Source organism: Lutra lutra, chromosome 6, assembly GCF_902655055.1.
Source record: "Lutra lutra chromosome 6, mLutLut1.2, whole genome shotgun sequence".
NCBI classification, from domain to species: domain Eukaryota; kingdom Metazoa; phylum Chordata; class Mammalia; order Carnivora; family Mustelidae; genus Lutra; species Lutra lutra.
In genome coordinates this window covers 82,376,203-82,396,273 of record NC_062283.1, presented here as the reverse complement: position 1 = coordinate 82,396,273, position 20,071 = coordinate 82,376,203, and the positions used below count along the sequence as shown (strand labels likewise).

Sequence of the window (20,071 nt, the reverse complement as noted above, 5' to 3'; positions counted from 1 at the left end):
ATATTTCCTGCTTCAAAGAAGCTCTATTTCTTTTGTCTAAAGTATTATACTTACATTATCAATGTCAAAATAAATTTTATGTTGATCATACATCAACTTTGGGCCACCTGCCATCACCTGGGATGGATGCCTTCCACCCTGCTTAGTAGTCTGCTGACAACTGGCTCACTTCTCTGAAAAAACTCCTTTGGTTTGGGGGAATGTATTAGTTCCCTGTGGCTGCTGTAACAAAATACATGGAGTTAGTGGATTAACATAGCATATACTTACTTACTTACAGTTGTGGAGGCCAGAAATCCAGTCAGTCTCACTGGGCTCGAGTCAAGGTGTCAGCAGGACTGTTTCCTGTAGAGACTCTAAGGGGAGAATCCATTTCCCTGCTTTTTCCGGTGTGTAGAGCTTTGTTCCTCGATTTGTTGGCCTGTGACTCCTCCCTCCATCTTCAAACCAAGGATCTTGGCATCTTCTGTTTCTTTCTGGTGTGATCACATCATCTCCTCTGTAGCCAACTCTTTCTTAGTCTCCTTCTCATGAGGACGCTTGTAACCACATGGGACCCATCTGAATAATACAGGATAATCTCCCCCATCTCAACATCCTTCATTTAGTTAGGGTTACAAGTGTTTGTTTTGTTATTGTTGTTTTTGTTTATGGTTTTTGTGGGTTTTTTTTTTGTTTTTTGTTTTTTGTTTTTTTGGCTACATAAGATAACATTCACAGTTATGGGGGGTGTTTAGAGTAACTATTTTCAAACTTGGGAGCATCACTGGCATTCACTAGGTGCTATATACCTAGTTATTTTCCTGAAAGCCAATGAAATTTTAAGTGAGTGATCCCAAGTTTATTAGTCAGGGTCCTCCAAAAAAAGTGAACCAATAGGATAGAGAGAGATGGATAAATAGATATAGAGACATTTATTATGAAACATTAGCTCACATAATTGTGGAGGCCAAGAAATCCCATGATCTGCCATCTGCAAACTAGAGAGGCCCAGGAGAGGTAGCGGTGTAGTTCCATTCCCAACCTGAAGGCCTAAGAACCAAGGAAGCCAGTGGAATAAACCTCAGTCCAATTCCAAAGGCCCAAGAAACGGGAGTACCGATGTCTGAGGGCAGGAAGACATATGTCTCAGCTCAAGCACGAAGAACAGACCTGCCCTTCTTCTTTCTGTTCTGTTCAATCCCTCGACAGATTAGATGCACTGGTGACCAGCTGATGGATTCAGATGTGACTCTCTTCTGTAAATACCCTTATAAACACACCTAGAAATCTGGGCATGCCTTAGTCTAGTTGACATGTAAAATTAATGATCACACAAGAACAAATATGGAAATAGTCTAATTCAATAGGTGGATAGAACTAGCTCTTTAATAGGAGCAAAATAAGAAAGCCACAGAACCCAATACATATACTGGAGTATCAAGAGTCTTCAGCAGAATATTTCTCAAAAGTTTGAAAAACAATACTTTAAACAGAACTGCATCTTTAAAAAATGATAGCAAATGTAGGCAGAACACAAATTTCTAATAAGAACAGAAGTTTATTAAATGCTTTATAGTAAAATATTGAGTCTACTCTATTACAGTATACAAGCTTGGTGTTCTAACAAGTAACATTGACTCAATGTCATGATGCCATCACAAGATGGAATTGTGGGGAGCTACACACAGAAATATATCTTCCTTCTCCTTTTCCACAATAGCTGCAATAATACTGATGCTCGGTAACATTTAGGCATTAGGAAGAACCTGTAAAATTTCCTGAGGATTCCATTAAACAGTTCTTACAATTAAATGTTACCTTATGGGAAACATGAACATTTTCTGATGGAAACATTCATTTTCATATTTGTTATCTTCAATAATTGAGAGTTACAATCCCCAAAATGTATTACACCATAAGAAAGTCTTTAGGGTCTTCATAAGGCTTTCCAGCACAAGATAAATTTCAAGGCAATTTGTCAAGGACTAAATTTTCTTGAATCACCAAGCTAGTGATACACAAAGATAAAAAGAAAAGTCAAGGTTAGCTGATTATTTTCCAAAGAACAGGATCTGAAAAATCTTGAGGGAAAAGAAGGATGTGGGAATGAATGGATGCTGGATGATAAAAGAGATAGCTAGGAAAGATATGGAGACTAGTTAGCATTAACTAACCCATAGTGTATTTTTGTGACTAATCAATATCTTCTTCATGTATATAATTATTTCAAGATAGCATTCCTACAAACTAAATTGGTTCATTCCTTTTTCAAGTTAGATGCAGATAAATTTTGATTCTGAGTACCTAAAGTTATAGCTAATAGCATTTTGATATTTACCCCTAAGAATACCTGGCACTCTCAGCCATGGTTCTTTAATACATGGTTTGTTGATAAAATAGCACTAAAATAGAACAAATAATGAAAAAAGAGCCCCAGAGCTCAGGGTACTAACCACAACAAAATTAAATAATTCCTATCAATTAGCTCACATGGAACTAGACCAATTTCACCAATCCAAATTATTTAGCTCACCCAGAAACTAGATCTTTCTCCTTTTAAATAATTTAATTGATTTTTTATTTTTAAAAAAAAGCAGTTGTTTAGAAAATTTGTATTCTGGACAATTCATCCTATGCAGATGACCATCAATGAGAGAATTTAAAAGTAAAGAAAGGGAGTTTTAGTACAGGTGGAAGTGTTCTGTGTTCATATTGATAGAAGAGATACATTTTCAAAAGAAGGGAGAATATAAAATCATGGGTGATCAGAGAAAGTCCTGTGATCATAAGTAACCCGAACATACAGCCATCGCTGCCACAGAATTAAGCAACCAGGTCTAACCCACTACAAACCGTTTGATAAAAAATACGTATGACTCATACTTTAACAGGGGAACATCAGTGAAAATAGTTTTAAAATATATAGCCTTGTAAAATGATATATTTTTGAACATTAAAACCTCGTTTCAGAAGTTCCCCGCTTTAGGTTGTTACTCAAGAATTCATCATGTTCAAAACTCAAATTGTTATGAGATCTTGAAATCATGAGAAGCTTCTCCTTATTGGTAAAGTCTTTTTTGATCGCAGCTTGGGGTACAAGCAGCCTCTCCATGGGGTCCTCTTTATTCTCTAGTTTCATGTATCCTTTGCTATTGCTTCGATCCAACCGAGGCCAACTTGGGTGTTTCCGTTGTTCTGCCTGAACAGTTAGGGTGGAGGGACCCCTGTCTAAGTCTAAGGATTTTGAATGTGACGAGAGCAAATGTAAAGAAGTATTGGACCCAAACTGTCTTCTAGCAGCCCCAGGAGACAAGAGCTGTCCAGCCCCGGGTCCGAGGGCCATAGAAGACTTGTACTGGCTCGACAACGACTCCCCAGTGGAATTATTCCTTGGGAACACGGTGCTGACTGGCTGGAAGGACTCATTGGCATTGGGCACAGGGACCACGAGCGAATCCATCGACAAATTCCTTGACCTACTTTTGAGATTCTCAGCATCTTCAGTGATGTTATCTATACTGGGCTCATCAATAACACAGTTATTAAGTTTGATCACAGGCAATGTAAAAGCACTGATGGACGATGACACAATTGATTTGGTTTCACATTTCTTAGGGCCGCTGGTCTTATCATCGGTCGTCTTGGAGGGAGGTGGATAGAGACCAAAGATGGAGACGGAGCTGTCTGAAAGCAAAGGGGGCATGAGATGCCCCAAACTCTTATTTTCGTTTAGTGCAAACTCATCCTCCTCAACAGAGCTGTCCATCCGAAAACTGCTCCTAAAACCCGAGAAAGAGGCAATGGTATTTGCAGCCAGTCTCGAGGCACAGGAGCTCCCGTTCTGTTTTACTTCTGTGTCTCCCATCAACCCAGTGTAGATGCCATTCATATGCTTTTGCTCCTTGATTCTCAGCGTGTGGATGTCGATAACTGTGGAATAGATATCCCTCATGTGTATGATTTTGGTTTCTTTGTCCCGGTTCTCATGGAGAATGGCGTTGGCACAAATGAATATGAAAATGCCAATCCCCATGGTGAAAGGGCCAAGCATTTTCATTTTATCAGAATGCAAATGTTGCTCAAAGAAGCGGACCACCACGCCACCTTGGTTCCGAATGACCTGAGTCTCGTTGGTTGACAGTGTCGTCTCAGCATCAATAAGATGTTCTTTTTGGGGCCAATATCCAAGGACTGCCATTGCAATTCCTACAATGGAGATAAGCACTCCCAAAATGAGGAAGAAACCGGATGGGGAATAAAGCCGGATTTTGCCTCGAACGACTACAACATCGGCCTGAGGCCGCCGCCTGACTGGTTTCTTCTCGTGGGCAGTAGGCGAGGGGCTGAGGCTGACATGATGCTGTGACCTGGCAGAGTCTTGCCTTTTCAAGGCAGCCAGGCCGGTTATCACACCACCGGTTGCTATCATAGCTCAGTCTTTTGCTCTGAAAAGAAGGAAACAAGATGATAATCTAACATGTTCTGCGACATGCTCATCTGTTGAACAATTGTTTATATGTTCTTGCTGTTGTTGTTTCATATAACGAAAAAGGGCAGAACAGTATCTTTTTAATTGATGTAGTTTGAATAGAAGTTTTGCTTATTGAGTAATGTAAAATCCTGGGGATTTCCTTCATCAGCTAAATTGGTATCTCTATTATTAAGGAAACGTGAGCTCAAGGTATATTTTACTTAAACAATTTTTCACTTATGTAAAACAGTCCCAGGTCACAAGGTGCTCTCTCTCTCTCTCTCACACACACACACACACACACACGCCATCTTTTATTATTTGTGTTATTTTAAAGAAATGGGATAATAGGCCCCAAACCATCAAAACCTAGATTTATAAAGAGAATAGATTCTAGCAACGTACACTATAAAATCCACTCTTGTGACAGTCACCAGTGAACTCTTAACTCCCACATTTCATTTCTCCTGTTCCATTCTCAACCTCCTTAGTTTTTTGTGTCCATGAACACTCCTGGCCTCTCCTTGCTTGAAACTCTCTTCTCCAGTCTTTTATGATTCTAAGTCTGGCTCTTCTCTGACCTCACTGACCACTTCAATCTTGGCTCATCTTACCTCCTCTACACGTAGACCACCTTCTCCTGAGAGGCCTATCTTTGGCCATCTTCTCTTTAGACCCTCCCTTGGTGTTCATATCCGCTCCTACACCTGCCACCATTACGTCTGTGCTAGTGAATCCCAAGCCAGTCTTTAAGACTCTAGCCGAGTTCCCGTTTCCCATCTCTGGTTCACCATTGGGGAGCGCATGTACATCATGCACCACTAGCGAAGCTGAACCCACCTTCCCCCAGTACTGTTTGACTTGTCTGCCTTCCTTAAGGGTGTCACTTCTTAGGTTTGGCTCTTCATAATTATCTTTGGCTCCTCCCTTTTTTTCCCCTCGTCTGTTCATCAGGTTCTAAATCCTAGGAATGTTCACTACCTGGTGTCTCTCAATTCTACCCTCCATCCCAATCCCACCCCTCCCAGCCCAGGGCAGCTCGCAGTACCTCTTACTAGACTATTATAATAACCTCCCAGCTAGCCTTCCAAACTCCAATTTCTCTTCCTCCAGTCAAGCTTTTACACTGAGGACAGATTAATTATCTGACTAATTATCCTCAAACACAGTTCTGAAACTGTTTAAAGAGTGGAATAATGGATAAAACATTTCCCATTACCTAGCAGAGTTAAATCGGGGATTTCAGACCCAGGGGATTTAGCTTTATCTCTAACTGCTCCCTTTCATTTACATAAAACAAAAACCTTACAATGTTCCCTGTACCTCATACTGTACTATTTCTGAGACTTTGTTAATAACGTCTCACTATCTAGATTGCCCCTTACCCTCCACACCACATTGCGCATATTAACATCTGGCTAGTAATCAAAGCTCATATCCCACTTCCCTTAGAAAGCCTTCCTTGACTCACTCAGCAAATCCCACCTGAGCCCTCATTTTTCACTGCATTTTAGCAAGTATTACATGGCACTTGCTGCATTATAATGTCTCCGTTCTTTCAATTCTTGTGGTCAAACATCAAGTTCAAGTCATATTTTCATTACCAAAAACATTCAATGTAATAACTTGTACATAGCCAGTGTTCAAGAAACATATGCTAAAACGTTCAGTAAGAGAGTAATCCCTTCCCTGAGATTTGTTGGGTGACCATCGCATTATTATACTAACTTTCCTAGTTAAAAATATGAACAAACAAAATTAATACCAAAACAAAAAGCAACATGTTGTGAGTTGGTAAAATATTTGTCATTATTTGTAAGAATAGTTCTCAAGCTGCCAGAACTGGCTGGTAGGAAACAGAGGATATTTTAAGACTCATAAGGTCTCTGGCAAATTTTGGAGAGGGTTGCTTCACAGCATCAAATCTCTTCTTGTGAAACTGAGCTCTCTTTTGAGTTGCTAGTTATGATTTCTGAATTGTGTTTCAGTAACCAGGGTTGTGGATGGTATCTACTCTTTAAGCTAGCTGAACAAGGTGAGGAAACCCAGCGTTCATTGGAATTATAAGTAGGATTAAAATAGTTTGATGCTGAAAGAAGAAGCTAGACTGTAACCCACAGCATAAGTGTATGAAATTTATCAACGCATACATACTACAGTACAGAATGTCTTCCCAACCTTAGCTACCACAGGGCTTCATGTCAACCTATGTTTTCTTGATCCGAAAACAGTTTCAAATGTTTGAATACAGTAATTTGATTAGATAGAAGCCATCTCACTCAGTTACTTCCATGTGGCGGACTGAGGACTTAGTCTGAGATCCTTCTGAACAGAATGAAAACAAGGCAAAGGCTTTCATCTGCTTTGAAAGGCCCCACCATGGTTGACCCTTCCATTCAGAGTTCACCTTCACCTCCATTTGTCAAAACCTTTTTGCTAGCATTGCCACTCTCCATTCATGAGGCTGACAGAGGAGAGGGGGCTGGAAGAGAAAATCGTATTCGAGAAAGATGGGTGAGGAGAGGAAGGCAGAAAAGAGCGACAGTGAGTGGACTTTGTGAGTGAGCGGGTGGGTTAGACTAGACAGGAAGGAAAAGCAAGGGCAGTCTAAGTGGGAAAACTTACAGCAAACGGAAGGAGAAAAGAGTCCGGGCGGAGTTTGAAAAAATCAAGAACAGAGTAGGGGCAAATGAAAGGATCCCATGGCTTCTTCAACGGGGCTGCCCTGGAACAGGAACAGGAAACTCAGGGTAGGTGCCAATGTCCTTCTTTAGTGAGCTGCTGTTATGATTAGGCCCAAAGTGACCGAGAGGGGTGACCCAAAGGTGCTTAACACACTCACTGCTTCAAAGAACTTGAACCCCAGTGTAGGAGCTAGTCCATCTCCATAAAACAGAATTAATATCCCGAGAACGAAAGTTTCTATGATGGAGGAGCTTAATCAGCCTCCAGCAGGTGAAAGCTTTCTAAATTCCATCACAGTGAAAAGTCAAATGAATTGCATTTCAGGTAGGGTCAAGGGAAAGCAAGGCTGGCACACAGAGCCCTGGTCTGCCTCTAGCACCCAGCTCAGCACTGGAAGAGGAAACCAGGTAAGGCTCAAGAGGAAAGGGAAGGGCAGGTCTTGGAAGGTAACAAGTGTCACTCACAAGCACCTGAATATTCCATTCATATGCGATGGGGTTGGAATAAGACACACATACTATTGTTATAGTCTTAGGAAAATTAATCTCAACTTATAGACCAAAGCAGCAATGAGGGACTGACCCTGGGAACAATATAAAGATGCTAATGGCAGTTGTGCAGTAAGAAGTCCATGGAACTGTAAACATGGAGAGAGTACACGCACAGGCCTCTGCACCCCCAAAGCGTAAGGTCAGCTTGGTCTATGGGGTGCAGTCTATGCGAAAGCAGCCTCAACCTATTTTTTTTAAACTTATGCTGCAAAGTCACATCCCCTCCACTCTACACTTTCATGACTGTGCGTGTGCTCTCTGCCATCCCAGGGCAGGGCTGGGACTTATCTCCTTAAAGATCCAAGTGGAGAATTTTACTAACTGAATTTCATTTTGTTAACTTGGGCACAGAATTTATGTTTCCCAATTTCTCTGGATCCAAAGCTTTACCTAACCTTCTGGAACCTGAAGGAAGCCATGTGGTGTTCCAATAGAGCCCTCCTCCTAAGTGGGTGCTGTTACTTTGGGTAGCTGTTCTCTCATGTAATTAGTCAACACCGACATCTTGTATGGCAGTTATAGCAGAAGACTCAAAATCGGTTTTCTGGCCTCAAGAACGTAATGATCAGCAACTACCTTCTTGAAGAAGCCATTAGGCTAATTACAAATAAACTTAACTAGAGGGTCAGCCACACTCACTTTCCATATTCTTCAAAAAGATACCACGATTTTGTCAGAAGTCAAACTAGAAGACAGGTAAGACAGGTATCATCATCTGTTGACAACCAAAAATAAAAAAGAAATTTAGATAGGGTTAACTTTCAGCTACATATTCATCAGCCTCTTTTCCATTCCTGGGGCTTCTAAATCAGCCACAGTGTTGCTAGCCACAGCTATCAAGATGGCCAGCTTACGAATGACACATGCATCTTCTTCCTCACTGGGCAAACCGGCTTCCTGCTGGGCTGTCTTTGGGCCTTCACAATCTTACCCATTCACCATAGATCTCCAGAAATCATCAGGATGGATTCAGTCGCAGTGGCCACCTTTCTCCCTACAGATGTAGACCCTTGGACTCACTCGTGGGCCCCATTCTTATCTACTCACCTACCTGAGACTCATCTTCCCCCGGGGACCATGCTTATTCTACACCCTCAACCAAAACCTCTTTCTCTGACTGAGCAGATCTCTGCTTTGCATATCATATGTTAACCCCACACCATCCTGTATCACCGTCAGGCTTCACCTCTCCTCCTCTTGCTCTGCTAATCATTTTAAAAGCCTTGTAGTTGTCCTTCACCCCCTGTCACAAGCTTAAAAGCGCATTGTGGAATTGGCTCTTCACAGCATTCATCCACACTTAGGACTCACATCCTCACAGAAGCTTATTTCCTGTACTCTTATGTCCTCATCTGACCACACTGACCTACTGTTCTGACCACAGTATGAGTCTCCCACACATCAGATGTGGCTCCAGAGGCATGCCCACACTTCCATCTGAGATAATAAGTAAAGTATACTTGCAAAGTTGAGAGACGTTAGAAGTCTTTGAATCAGACATTCCTTTTAACCAACTAAGTACCAGGAATGCTGTCTGAGATCCAACAATGAAGTTGCAGAAAGAATAGGATTGGAATTCAAGTTTTCAGATTCCCGGCCCAGTGTTCACTCTTGGTTAAATATTCCTCTTCTTATTGTTTTTCATGATATCTCAATGCCTCACAGAATTCAATGCCAGAAATGTGATATATGCTCAGCAAGTTTCTCTGTTGACTATAAATTGACTTGAGGAAAGCCAACCCATGACTGAACTGTGCTGCAGACCAGGGACACCAAGTTAATAACACCTGGTCCTTGATTTCAAGGAGTATGGAGTCCAGTTGGAGAGCGATAAAGTATATATTTAAAATAAAATGAGGCTATGATGATGGACTTATCCTGGAGAATGCTCTTCCACACTATCTGGAGGAATCAGGGGGAGGCTTCCAAGAAGTGGCAGGAGTGGAGACTCACTGTATCAGGAGGAGTTTGCCAGGCAAACAGATTTGAATTCATTTGTGTTCCTCACTGTTTCACGATGGTCCTCGCACTAGGGTTTTTATTCATCTTCTCAGCTGAAGGATGCTTATTGTCCTAAATCTATTTGATATCGTCTTACTTCTGTGTTTGAATTTTTATTCTTATTTCAAGGTTTAAAAATTCACCAGAATATGAGGCTATCTGCCAAAGGAAGTAAAAATTAATCTGTGCCTTCAGGACCAAACAAAAACATTATATAAAAACCCCATGTGGTATCCACAAATGTGACAGATGGAAATATTTTCTGTTCAAGCTAGAATAGTTTTAGGACTCTCTTCCCAGTAGAGACATTTTAAAATTTCAGACTGGGATTTTCAATCTATATCCTTGCCAGAGTTGGAAGAGAAAATGCCTATGGGTGACTAATAGTTCTATCACATTAAAGTTTAAAAAGTAAGAATAGAGTAGAAATCATTTTTTAATGTGTAGAAATGGTTTTGTACATGGACAGTGGAATTGTAGAAACCTGGTAGCCAGGCAAACTTGGACAAGTTTTTGTTGTTGTTGTTTGTTTTGTTTTCGTTTTTGTTTTTAAGATTTATTCATTGGGCACCTGGGAGGCTCAGTTGATTAAGCGTCTCCTTCAGCTCAGGTCATGATCCCAGGATCCTGGGATCAACCCCACCTTGGGCTCCTTGCTCAATGGGGAGTCTGCTTCTCTCTCTACCCCTCTTCCCAGCTCATTTGTGCTCACACTCTCTCTCTCTCTCGCTCTCTTGCAAAAATAAATAAAATCTTTTAAAAAAGATTTATTCATTTATCTTAGAGAAAGAGAGAGAGAGTGCGTCAGTGCACAAGCAGGGGAAAAGGCAGAGGAAAAGGGAGAGAATCTCTGGCAGACTCCGCGCTGAGTGTGGAGCCCGACACAGGGCTCAATCTCATGATCCTGAGATCATCTCCTGAGCCAAAATGAAGAGTCGGATGCTCAACCGATAGAGCCACCCAGGCACCCATTGGACAAGTTGTTTTTAGATTCTTATCTTAGTTCCTCTATCTGTAAAATGGCAAAAAACCTTCTTTAGTACATGGCATTTAGCACACGGGAGGCAGAAGACCAGGTGGGAAGGGATTGAACTCCGCCACACCACTTAATAGCCACAACTGAGCAACTGATTCAACTTCCTGGAGCCTCAGTGTCCTCATCTGTAAAATGGGGACAGTAACAGTATCTGTAAGGTTGTTGTAGAGCAAAGGAAATAATGAACATGAAACACAACTCAGTGTGTGGGAACAATGGTCTATGTTAGTGATGTTAGCTGTGTCTGTTGTAAGGTCATGTTAAGGATAAAATGAAGTATTATCCATGAAATGTTTACTGTAGTGTTAATTGTAGTGAGTTATCAATAAACAATAGCTATTTTGATTAACTCTTCATTGCTCAGTGCCATTAACTTTTTCATTGCTCTGCTAGGCACATGGAGAGGAAATTATGATCACAACCTTGTACTGGGACTTAGAGTCAAAAACTATCTACATTGGAGACTGCGTATTTTAGTGCCCAAAGCATTAATAATTTGCTATTTATGAAGAAGAGCCGTGTTTATAGAAGAGAGAGGCAGGTCGGGGGTTATATAAAGCATGCCTTTCTTTTACATTGTATTTCTTCAAATTTGGAGACCTGTCTTGAGACAAAAAAATAATAAAAGCAATAATAAAAATTAAGTAGGAAAACCCAAACCAGTTCATATGATATTTTTACTTATCTTAATGATGCAATTGAACGAAACCCATGAGCTTCTGATCAATTCTGCAGGCACCGTTCTGCTTCCATTGGGACCCTCGGGCATAAAACAGACTGAAAATGAAGAGGAATATGGGGCTTGGGGATATGGGGACTAGAGAATTTGCCATAAGGGTGATATAGGGTGAAAATCGCAAAATGTTATTTTTGTGACAAGAGGTTTAAGCTGTGATTTTGTGTACACCGTGAAGACCTTTGCTGGTCTGCCTTGGAGAGAAGGGTGTCTTAATGTTCAGTGTAAGTCCACATCTGCATGAGTGCTGGAACCAAAGGGAGATATGAAAATTTTTATAATGAGCAGAATGATACTCAGGTCCTTAAATATAAAATACCACTTCATGGTTGAGTACATCCTATGCACGCAGAAAACGCTAGAACACAGAATGTTCTTGGAAATCTATACACACTCTTTGTTACTGAAGCCGGCCTGACAAACTGTAAAGTATGGGCCCAAACCAATTACAGACTCTGCAACAATGACATGGAACAACTGCTCTCCCAGGACTAACAGCCATGAAGCTCACAGAGCACAAAAGACTTCAGGAGGCCAAATAACAGATCCATAATGAGCCGTCAGACAAAATCCTGCTGAGACCCAGTGGGAGACATTTTCAACGGGAACAGAAGAAATTAGAAGGCTATTTCCCCCAAAGTAGAAATACGCTTCCCGCCTTGTACCCCAATTCTTCAAATCTGAACAACACTTACAATGATGGTCACACACCCTGCTCACGGTGTTTCCGGGCAGGAAGTCGACTTGAAATGGATGCACAGGAGCTATTGTTCAATAGTCACAAATTTACTAAAATGCAGGAAGTTAGCTGCGATATTCCTGGATAAAGAGCTGAAACACTCAAAACCCCAGGCTGGACTTTGTATACGGTTTCCCTGCCGCAGAAGAACATCTATGGTAACTTCACTTAGGAGGTACGGTGACAATGTTTTTTGGAGACAACATTGGTAAGGGAGACTCCAGTATTAGTATCCTTTCCAGTCTGGAGAGTAGCAAACACAGTACTGACATTCCTATAGGGCAAGGGGATAGGCTGAAGCTTAGTAGTGAGTTTCAATTTTACTTGCTCCACTTTGTGGCAAATGTCTTCTCTAAGTCCGCCAGCTCTGTCTGCAACACAGCTGGGCCAATATTGTGAAGGATGCCAAACATCTTCCTTTCTTCTCTAGTGCAAATGAGGAACCATTTCCCACCAAAGCAAACCACCGTCGAAATTAGCAATCAGCTGTGTCATCTTTTCATCCATCATAACATACTGTACATCAAGTTTCTTTTTTTTTTAAGATTTTATTTATTTATTAGTCAGAGAGAGAGAACGAGAGAGCGTGCACAGAAGTGGGCAGAGTGGCAGTCAGAGGCAGAGAGAGAAGCAGGCTCCCTGCTGAGTAAGGAGCCTGATGTGGGACTCAATTCCAGGACAATGGGATCATGACCTGAGCTGAAGGCAGCTGCTTAACCAACTGAGCCACCCAGGCGTCCCTGTACATCAAGGTTCTTATATAGTTTTCCAAACCATGGTCGGTCAAGGCTGCCATGAAGCATTTGTAAAACCCAAGGAACACATTAGGAGTAATTCAAACTTTATCATTTCCCCAGAGAATTTCTTCCCCCCCCCCAAGTGTAACCTGAGTAAGATCGCCCTTCAGGCAAGGGAGGAAGAGGTGTGACAGACAACCTCATGAGAGAGGGCAAGACCAAACTGCTCACCAGTCACAAAAAGAATGAGTCTCTTCAGCTCAGAAATACAAAAGTCCTAAGGAACATATTCTTTAGAGAAACGTCAGTGAAGGAGGTAGCAGGGGTGCATGTGACTATTTCTATTTTCATTTTCTTCATCTTTTCTCCCACTTGTACAGGTTAGTGGCAGGAAGGTGAATGGTGGAAGACAGATTTTTAGACTTCCAATTTAAAAACGGTATTTGTTAGTCAGTTTGTCCTTCTCCCCTGCTTTCCCCTCCCCTCCCCTCTTCTCCCATTCCCTGTCCGCTTTCTACAATGGTAGGGTATGTGGGGGTCATGCCCGAGATATTTTTAGCTTCAAATATCTGTTATACTTTATAATGGTTTGCTTTACTGGTAATTTCCTGTGAGAAATGACAATCCAAGAGAAAAATGGACAAAAGGCATTCATAGCCCAGTCACAGAGGGAAAAGTACAAATGTCCAGGTAGCAAAGGAAAAGAGCAACTCAACAAGAGTTGCTCAACAGAAAACTGCCGACTAAACCAATTTCAAAAAGTCAAAACAGATCTTCACTTACTAATTGACAAAGAAGAAAAAGAGAGATTGAGTATGTCCATTACCGGTGGGGTGTAAAGCAAATAAACCCTAAAACGCTGTCAGTGAGAGCACACGTTGGTATTTTTCGGTGGTTAGTTTGAGAGTGACTTTCAAAAGGTTAAGTGTCCATTCCTTTTGTCCCTGCCTCCCCTCCACCACTTCACTTCCATGACTACATCCTTTAGAAAGACTTCCGCGAGTCTCCACAAAGTGTGTGTTCAGTGCTATGGGAATGGTGACATCTGGGAAACCACTTACGTGTTCATCAGAAGATTGGCTAAGTCGTTCATGCTGCATCTAAATAATAGAATAGTATACAGATATTTAAAACAAAGAGTGTGTACTAATGAGGTAAAATATTTACATCATATTTTTTAAAGATTTATTTATTTATGTTAGTGGTGGAGGAGGGGTCGAGGGAGAAAGGGAATCTCAGGCAGACTCCCTATTGAGTGTGGAGCCCAACGCAGGGCTCGAGCTCATGACCCTGAGATCACGACCCAGGCCAAAACCAAGAGTCTGATGCCCAGCAGACTGAGCCACCCAGACGCCCTATTTACATCATATTATTGAGATTTTAGAACAGAAATAAAGAGTTTAAGATCCTGTTTATGTCAACCACACAGAACATGTGTTTGGATAGGCACTGAAGGGATGTGGAAGACCACACAAGCACAGCCAAAAGTGCTCCAGCATCAACGCTTGCTTTAGGTATAACCAAAGTCTTCATCTTTTTGCAAGGAGCACACGCTGCTTTTATTTCAGTTCCCTTTTGGAACTCTAAGTACAGATCCCCCAACCGCCCCCCTCCCCTGCCCCACCAAAGAAAGGATACTTAAGCTTGTAATATAAGAGTAAAAGGGAGAGCCATCTGATATACATTTGGGTAATTTGGTGGGCTTGCTGATATAAAAACTGGTATAATTTTGCCTTTGAGGCAAAAATGCAAATGTAGAGAAAATAGAAAATGGCTAAAATCACTAACCGGACTAAATCAGAAACTCAGGAATGAAAGATTTACTTACGCTACATCATAGTGGTGAAGGACAGAAAACAAAAGTCAACACCTGCATTTACTGGGTTCGAGGTGACATAAAGAATGAATTACGAACTGGCAACTGTCTTTAGGAAATCTGCAATCTGGGAGATGCTCATGGATAATGCTGTGTGCATTGTAAAGCAAATCCTTTCTCAGGGCTCCCTGGCTGGTCTGTGCCTGGGTCATCCTGACTTATTCACATGGCTCCCTTCTGGCCTCCGGAGGGGCTGGGGCTTTCTTTCTTTCCCCAGAGCTCAGTCCTCACTGAAGATCTTCGGTTACTCTAACCTTCCAACTTCGATTCATTTATGGAAACGGGCTCCTGTTGGAGATTAGCCTTCAACTTCAGAATTATTATTCTCATCAAGCATGTGGCCACAGAGGCTGGACAGAGATTTTCAGCCTTCATTGTGAGGGAAACTGGGTCTGGGGCTCCGGAAAGGGTTTTTCCGTTTAACCTCATTTGCATTCGTCTCCTCCAGGAGATGAGGCAGCAAAGCTGAATCATATTTAATTTTCATGCCCTGAAATTAGATCTCTGTTCTGCCCTGTCCATTGATCCTGTTTCATCCTTTGTGTGCAGCATGGCTCTGTTGTCTACAGAGACCCAAGAGTCGTCCTAGAGGGTGAGGATCTGTTTTGGTAGGAGCTTGTGGACCAAGTTGGGTGGGGTGGTGGTAAGGAGAGGATCTCTTGTACTCAATTGTTACACCATGCCCACTCTGCCCCTGCTTAATCTGAACACAGAGAAAGTCTATTTACATGGAACTTTCCTTCAAGAGTCGACATCCCTGGGCTTATCTAAGATGAGTTTATGCCAAGGTTGAGCCATCCTATAAATTCACGTGACTTCAATCTGAGGGTTTTTTTAGTTTTGTTTTGTTTTAAAGATATTGCTTATTTATTTGTCAGAGAGAGAGAGAGAGAGAGAGCACAAGCAGGGGGAGCAGCAGGCAGAAGGAGAAGCAGGCTCCCTGCTGAGCAAGGAGCCCGAAGTGGGACTCGATCCCAGGACCCTGGAATCACGACCTGAGCTGAAGGCAGATGCTTAACCAACTGAGCCACCCAGATGTCCCTCCAGTCTGAGTTTCAAAAATGCCCTCAGATCTTGATGTATGTCATCAAAATCTAAAAAAAATGAAGAGGGTTATGATGATGAACCTTTGACCCGTGTGCTTTTTAAAGGAATACTTGGTCCGTTAGTTTACATTTTTGATCCTCAGTGATACCCGCAGACAAACATAACTTGCTTTAATAGTCTAAGTATTTTTTAGACTTGCTATAGTTACATGCTGAACCACAGATTTTATCTGTAGCCTTTTGGAGATCAATCCAACAGTTGTTGGCTTATTCATATGTTGGCTCATTCAATCCTCACAACTCTGAAATGCAGGCTGTAGCTTCATGCCCACGACGTACAGGTGCTTAGCATCCCCCTTGTAGCAGATGAGCTAAGAGTCCAAGATGATAACTAAGTTATGTAGCAGTAGCTGTTTCCCAGGCCTGTGAGAGCAAGTTCTGACCATGCCGCTCCTCTAGCTACTTCATTCCTTCTGAACTGGCTCATCTCCCAAAGGAAAAGTATGGAGAGGACTGAGGTAATAGCGGAGTTTCTTCAGGCTTCAGTATCCTTTGCTTTAAACCGTTTATTTATAAGGCATCTGGGTTCTTTTTTATTACTTTTGACATAATGCAGAGGACTGTTCTTGCTTCCTAAATCCATATAAGATGATGAAGTCAAGTAATTAAATAAATCAAATCACATTCCTAATTCTTCCAGAATGATGTTGATAATTTATTCAAATTTCTTATCCGCTTTGGAAAGCAGAGAATCTCACTCAGCTCTAGTTAGCGCCGTCTGGGCTGCTTCTAGTTCAGATTGCCACTTACAAGGATTTCCACCCTCGGTGCTCCTGTCTGAGGATCCATGCTTGTGACCTTGGACACTGACTTCTGCGCTCGACAGGTGTTTGCTGAGCACCAACTGCGTGCCAGAGCTCCACAGTGAGTCTGACACCCTCTGTGCCTTTATCGGGCTGACACCCCAGAAGCAGACCACCAAGGAAGTACTAAGACACACTCGAGGCACAGCGATGGAAGTGTTTACGGGAGACAGAGACAGCCAAAAGGAGCCAGTGAACTTAGAGGGTGAGAATCAGGGGAGGGAATAAGCAAGACAGGTGTCAAAAAGAAGGTGACATTCACACTGTCTTCAAAGAAGGGAGGAAAACAGAGAGGCAGGAAGGAATTCCCAGTAGAGAAAACAGAGGGAGGAGAGCCATTACAATGGCACGAATGACTTGCAGGAATTACGGCCGTTTGGGGGTTTAGACCCAAGAAGCATAACTTTCTATCGGCAATGCCCAAGCAGAGGACAGAATTCAGTGGTAAAATCCCTGAGTCTTACTTGGTGGAGACACCAGTCATCATCATCCTAGCTCCCCAACCCTGCCCCACCTGCTCTCATAAAATACTGAGGACTGTGTACTGCTTAAAAGGTCATTTTAGGATTTGTTTGGATTTAAAAGGAATAAAGTTAACTACCCTAAGTTCTACAACCTTACCAAGATCAAAGTAAATATTAAACAGTGACTTTTTAAAAAAATGATGAATTCCAGAAAGAAAGAAAACAGTTTTTCTCTGAATCTCTTCTAGGAGAACAGCCAAGAAGTTCAAATTATTCATCTGGAGGCTTTGGGGGAAAGTATGAAAATTGCAAAGGAAGAATGAAAAATCAGAAATGGGAAAGGAATGAGTATTTATTGAGCTGTGACAGTCTGTTAGGAACTTAATATACACTATTGTATTTAATCTTCAGAAAAATTCTGTGAGGGAGGAAAAACTGTACCATTTCACTGAGACTCAGAGAGGGTAAGTAATTTGCTTCATGTCACACAGCCAGGAAACAGAAGAGCATGGTTTCAAATCCAGATCTCTTTAGCTCCAAGAACATGTGATTTCTCCCTCAATTGTCCTGCACATAAACAGAACTAGGATAAGGGGAAAGATGAAGCATGATTGCAAATGTTGAGAGAAAACAAGGAAATGAGGGGAAGAAGGAAGAATTTGTGCTTATGAATTTAGAATGCACGGAGGAAAAATACTTTATTTAAAGAAGCAGGGGCACCTGGGTAGCTCAGTCGTTAAGCGTCTGCCTTCAGCTTGGGTCATGATCCCAGGGTCCTGGGATCGAGCCCCACATCGGGCTCAGTTGGAAGCCTGCTTCTCCCTCTCCCACTCCCCCTACTTGTGTTCCCTCTCTCGCTGTGTCTCTATCAAATAAATAAAATCTTTAATGATTTCAAAAAAGGCCGACTGGCTAACTAGCTAGATACCAGGAGTATCGTAAAGACACTTATAAATTTCTGAACTAGCTGATGAAAGGGTCCAAATGCCTTTGCCACAAGGAAGCCGTCCCTTTGCTATTCTGACCAAATACAGCCTTCAGAAGGCAATCCCCTCTGCTTCCCCGGCCTCCAGAGGGTCTTCTGGGACCAGAGGGTTCCAAGGCTTTAGGAATTTGTAATCTGTAACAATCGAAACAACATTTGGGCAGACCCATAAAAGAGCCTGAATATTATAATAGCAGAAGAGAAATAATTAGGATCATCCCAACAGTTCAAAAGCAACATGAAAAAATTAAGCAAACCCAATACCTGAAAAGAAACGAGCTTTGGGAACTCTGGAGGCACCGGGAGGAAGGGGCAGGGACGGAGCTCAGAGCAGGGCTCTCCAAATACCATCACCTTGGTATGACTTGCGAGCTGGTTGGAAATGCAAGTTCATGGGCCCACGCCCCCCGCCCCCCCCCCCATCAGAAATCCCAGGTATGGTTCCAACAGCCTGTCAGAAAAAGCTCTCCAGGTGATTCCCATGCCTGTTGAAGTCTGAGCCACGGAGATGGAAGAATTTCCTTAACAGACCCTACCTCTACTCAGATAAAACACTGGGGAGAACTGGATTCTTTTCCAGGTGGTGGGAAGGAGGTAGGGAAGGGAATGCTATTACTAGAGAAATATGGCTTAAGGTAGCGTGTCTAGCGGTGCTGCAGAATCAAGGGACTCCTCCTTACTCCCCCAGGGGTCGCAGCCTGGCCACAAAGGAGGGAAGAAATGAGTGGGAAGGGAAAGGCAATCAGCACTGTAGGATTTCAGGATCCCGTGCACTGAGAAAATGCCCCCAGGGCTCTCCCTGCGCCTTAAATTCCTTCAAATGGGGACGACTGTTGCCTACTCGTTCTGTTCGTCATTCCGTTCAGAACGGCTGAGTTCCAGATGCTGCTGGGGCACTGAGGACCCCAGACTAAAGGAGAAGAAAGAGGCCTCTGAAAACAGAGAGGACTTGCCTTTGTCGTCACCCCTCGGACTACACCCTGACCTGCTTCCTCTCAGCCCGGAGCCAGGGTGGCCGCGGGGTTGCCTGAGAGGGCTAGGAAAGGTGCAGACACGGGGCTGCACACTGGAAAGCAACGTGCTTATTAGCTCCATATCATGAAGTGTGTCGTTCCAACCCTCTTTGTTCTTTAGCAGTTTATATACGGCACAAGTTTTCCATCTGGACAGAAAAGAATAACTAAGCACGGTGACTATAGTCATCGTTAGGCTACTTCGGCGTGGGACACCGAGGCACTTCTGTCATTACGCAGCCCTATACTTCTTGACATAGGCCTTACTTCTGAAGTTTCCTTTTCTTAAGGGACACTGTGGGCAACCGGCGGAAATAAATCTCAAGTCATCCTTATGAATGAAGTGTGTAACCAGTGTAAGTCACAACAATCCCTACCATTGATCTGGTTCTTGTAAGGTACCAAGCACTGTGCTTGGTTTTACGTTCACTAACTCAGTCCCCCTGACAATGCTCATAAGGCTGGGGAGTGGTCTTTAGGGTTGTTCACCCACATTCCAATTCTCCTTCCAGGCCCACACACCCGCGATTGGATTGCATTTTCTCCACTCCGTGAATCTAGACAAGAGAAGTGGCTGGCCTGGGTCACTGGAACGTGAGCAAAGAGATGTGTGTCCCCCTCCTGACAAACCCTTTAAAAGCCAGCGTGTAATTTGCTATGATCCCTTCCCCAACCATGATATTTGACAGCCCTCAAGACGGTAAAAAGTCAGTCATCTCAGGTTCCCATGTACAGATGAGATGCAGGAGCTGCTGGTCAACCCACAGCGGACACGAATAAGAAATACATCTTCGATATTTCAAATCACTGAGATTGGGGGGATTTTATTATTGCACATAATCTACCTGACTCATACAGCTAGGTTCTGTGATTATTCCAACGTTTT

The 20,071-nt window shown here is 42.6% G+C and overlaps 1 protein-coding gene across 2 annotated transcripts in view; it reads right to left on the bottom strand.

Moving 5' to 3' along the window:
* Positions 1-1,371: 1,371 nt before the first annotated feature.
* TMEM200A (transmembrane protein 200A) overlaps positions 1,372-20,071 on the bottom strand; it is a 69,929-nt gene continuing 51,229 nt past the window's right edge. For both annotated transcript variants that reach the window (XM_047735043.1, XM_047735044.1), the window contains one exon: positions 1,372-4,427. In XM_047735043.1, coding sequence (XP_047590999.1) covers positions 2,936-4,411 — 1,476 coding nt within the window. In that variant the 5' untranslated portion in view covers positions 4,412-4,427 and the 3' untranslated portion in view covers positions 1,372-2,935. The remainder of the gene's footprint in view (positions 4,428-20,071) is intronic.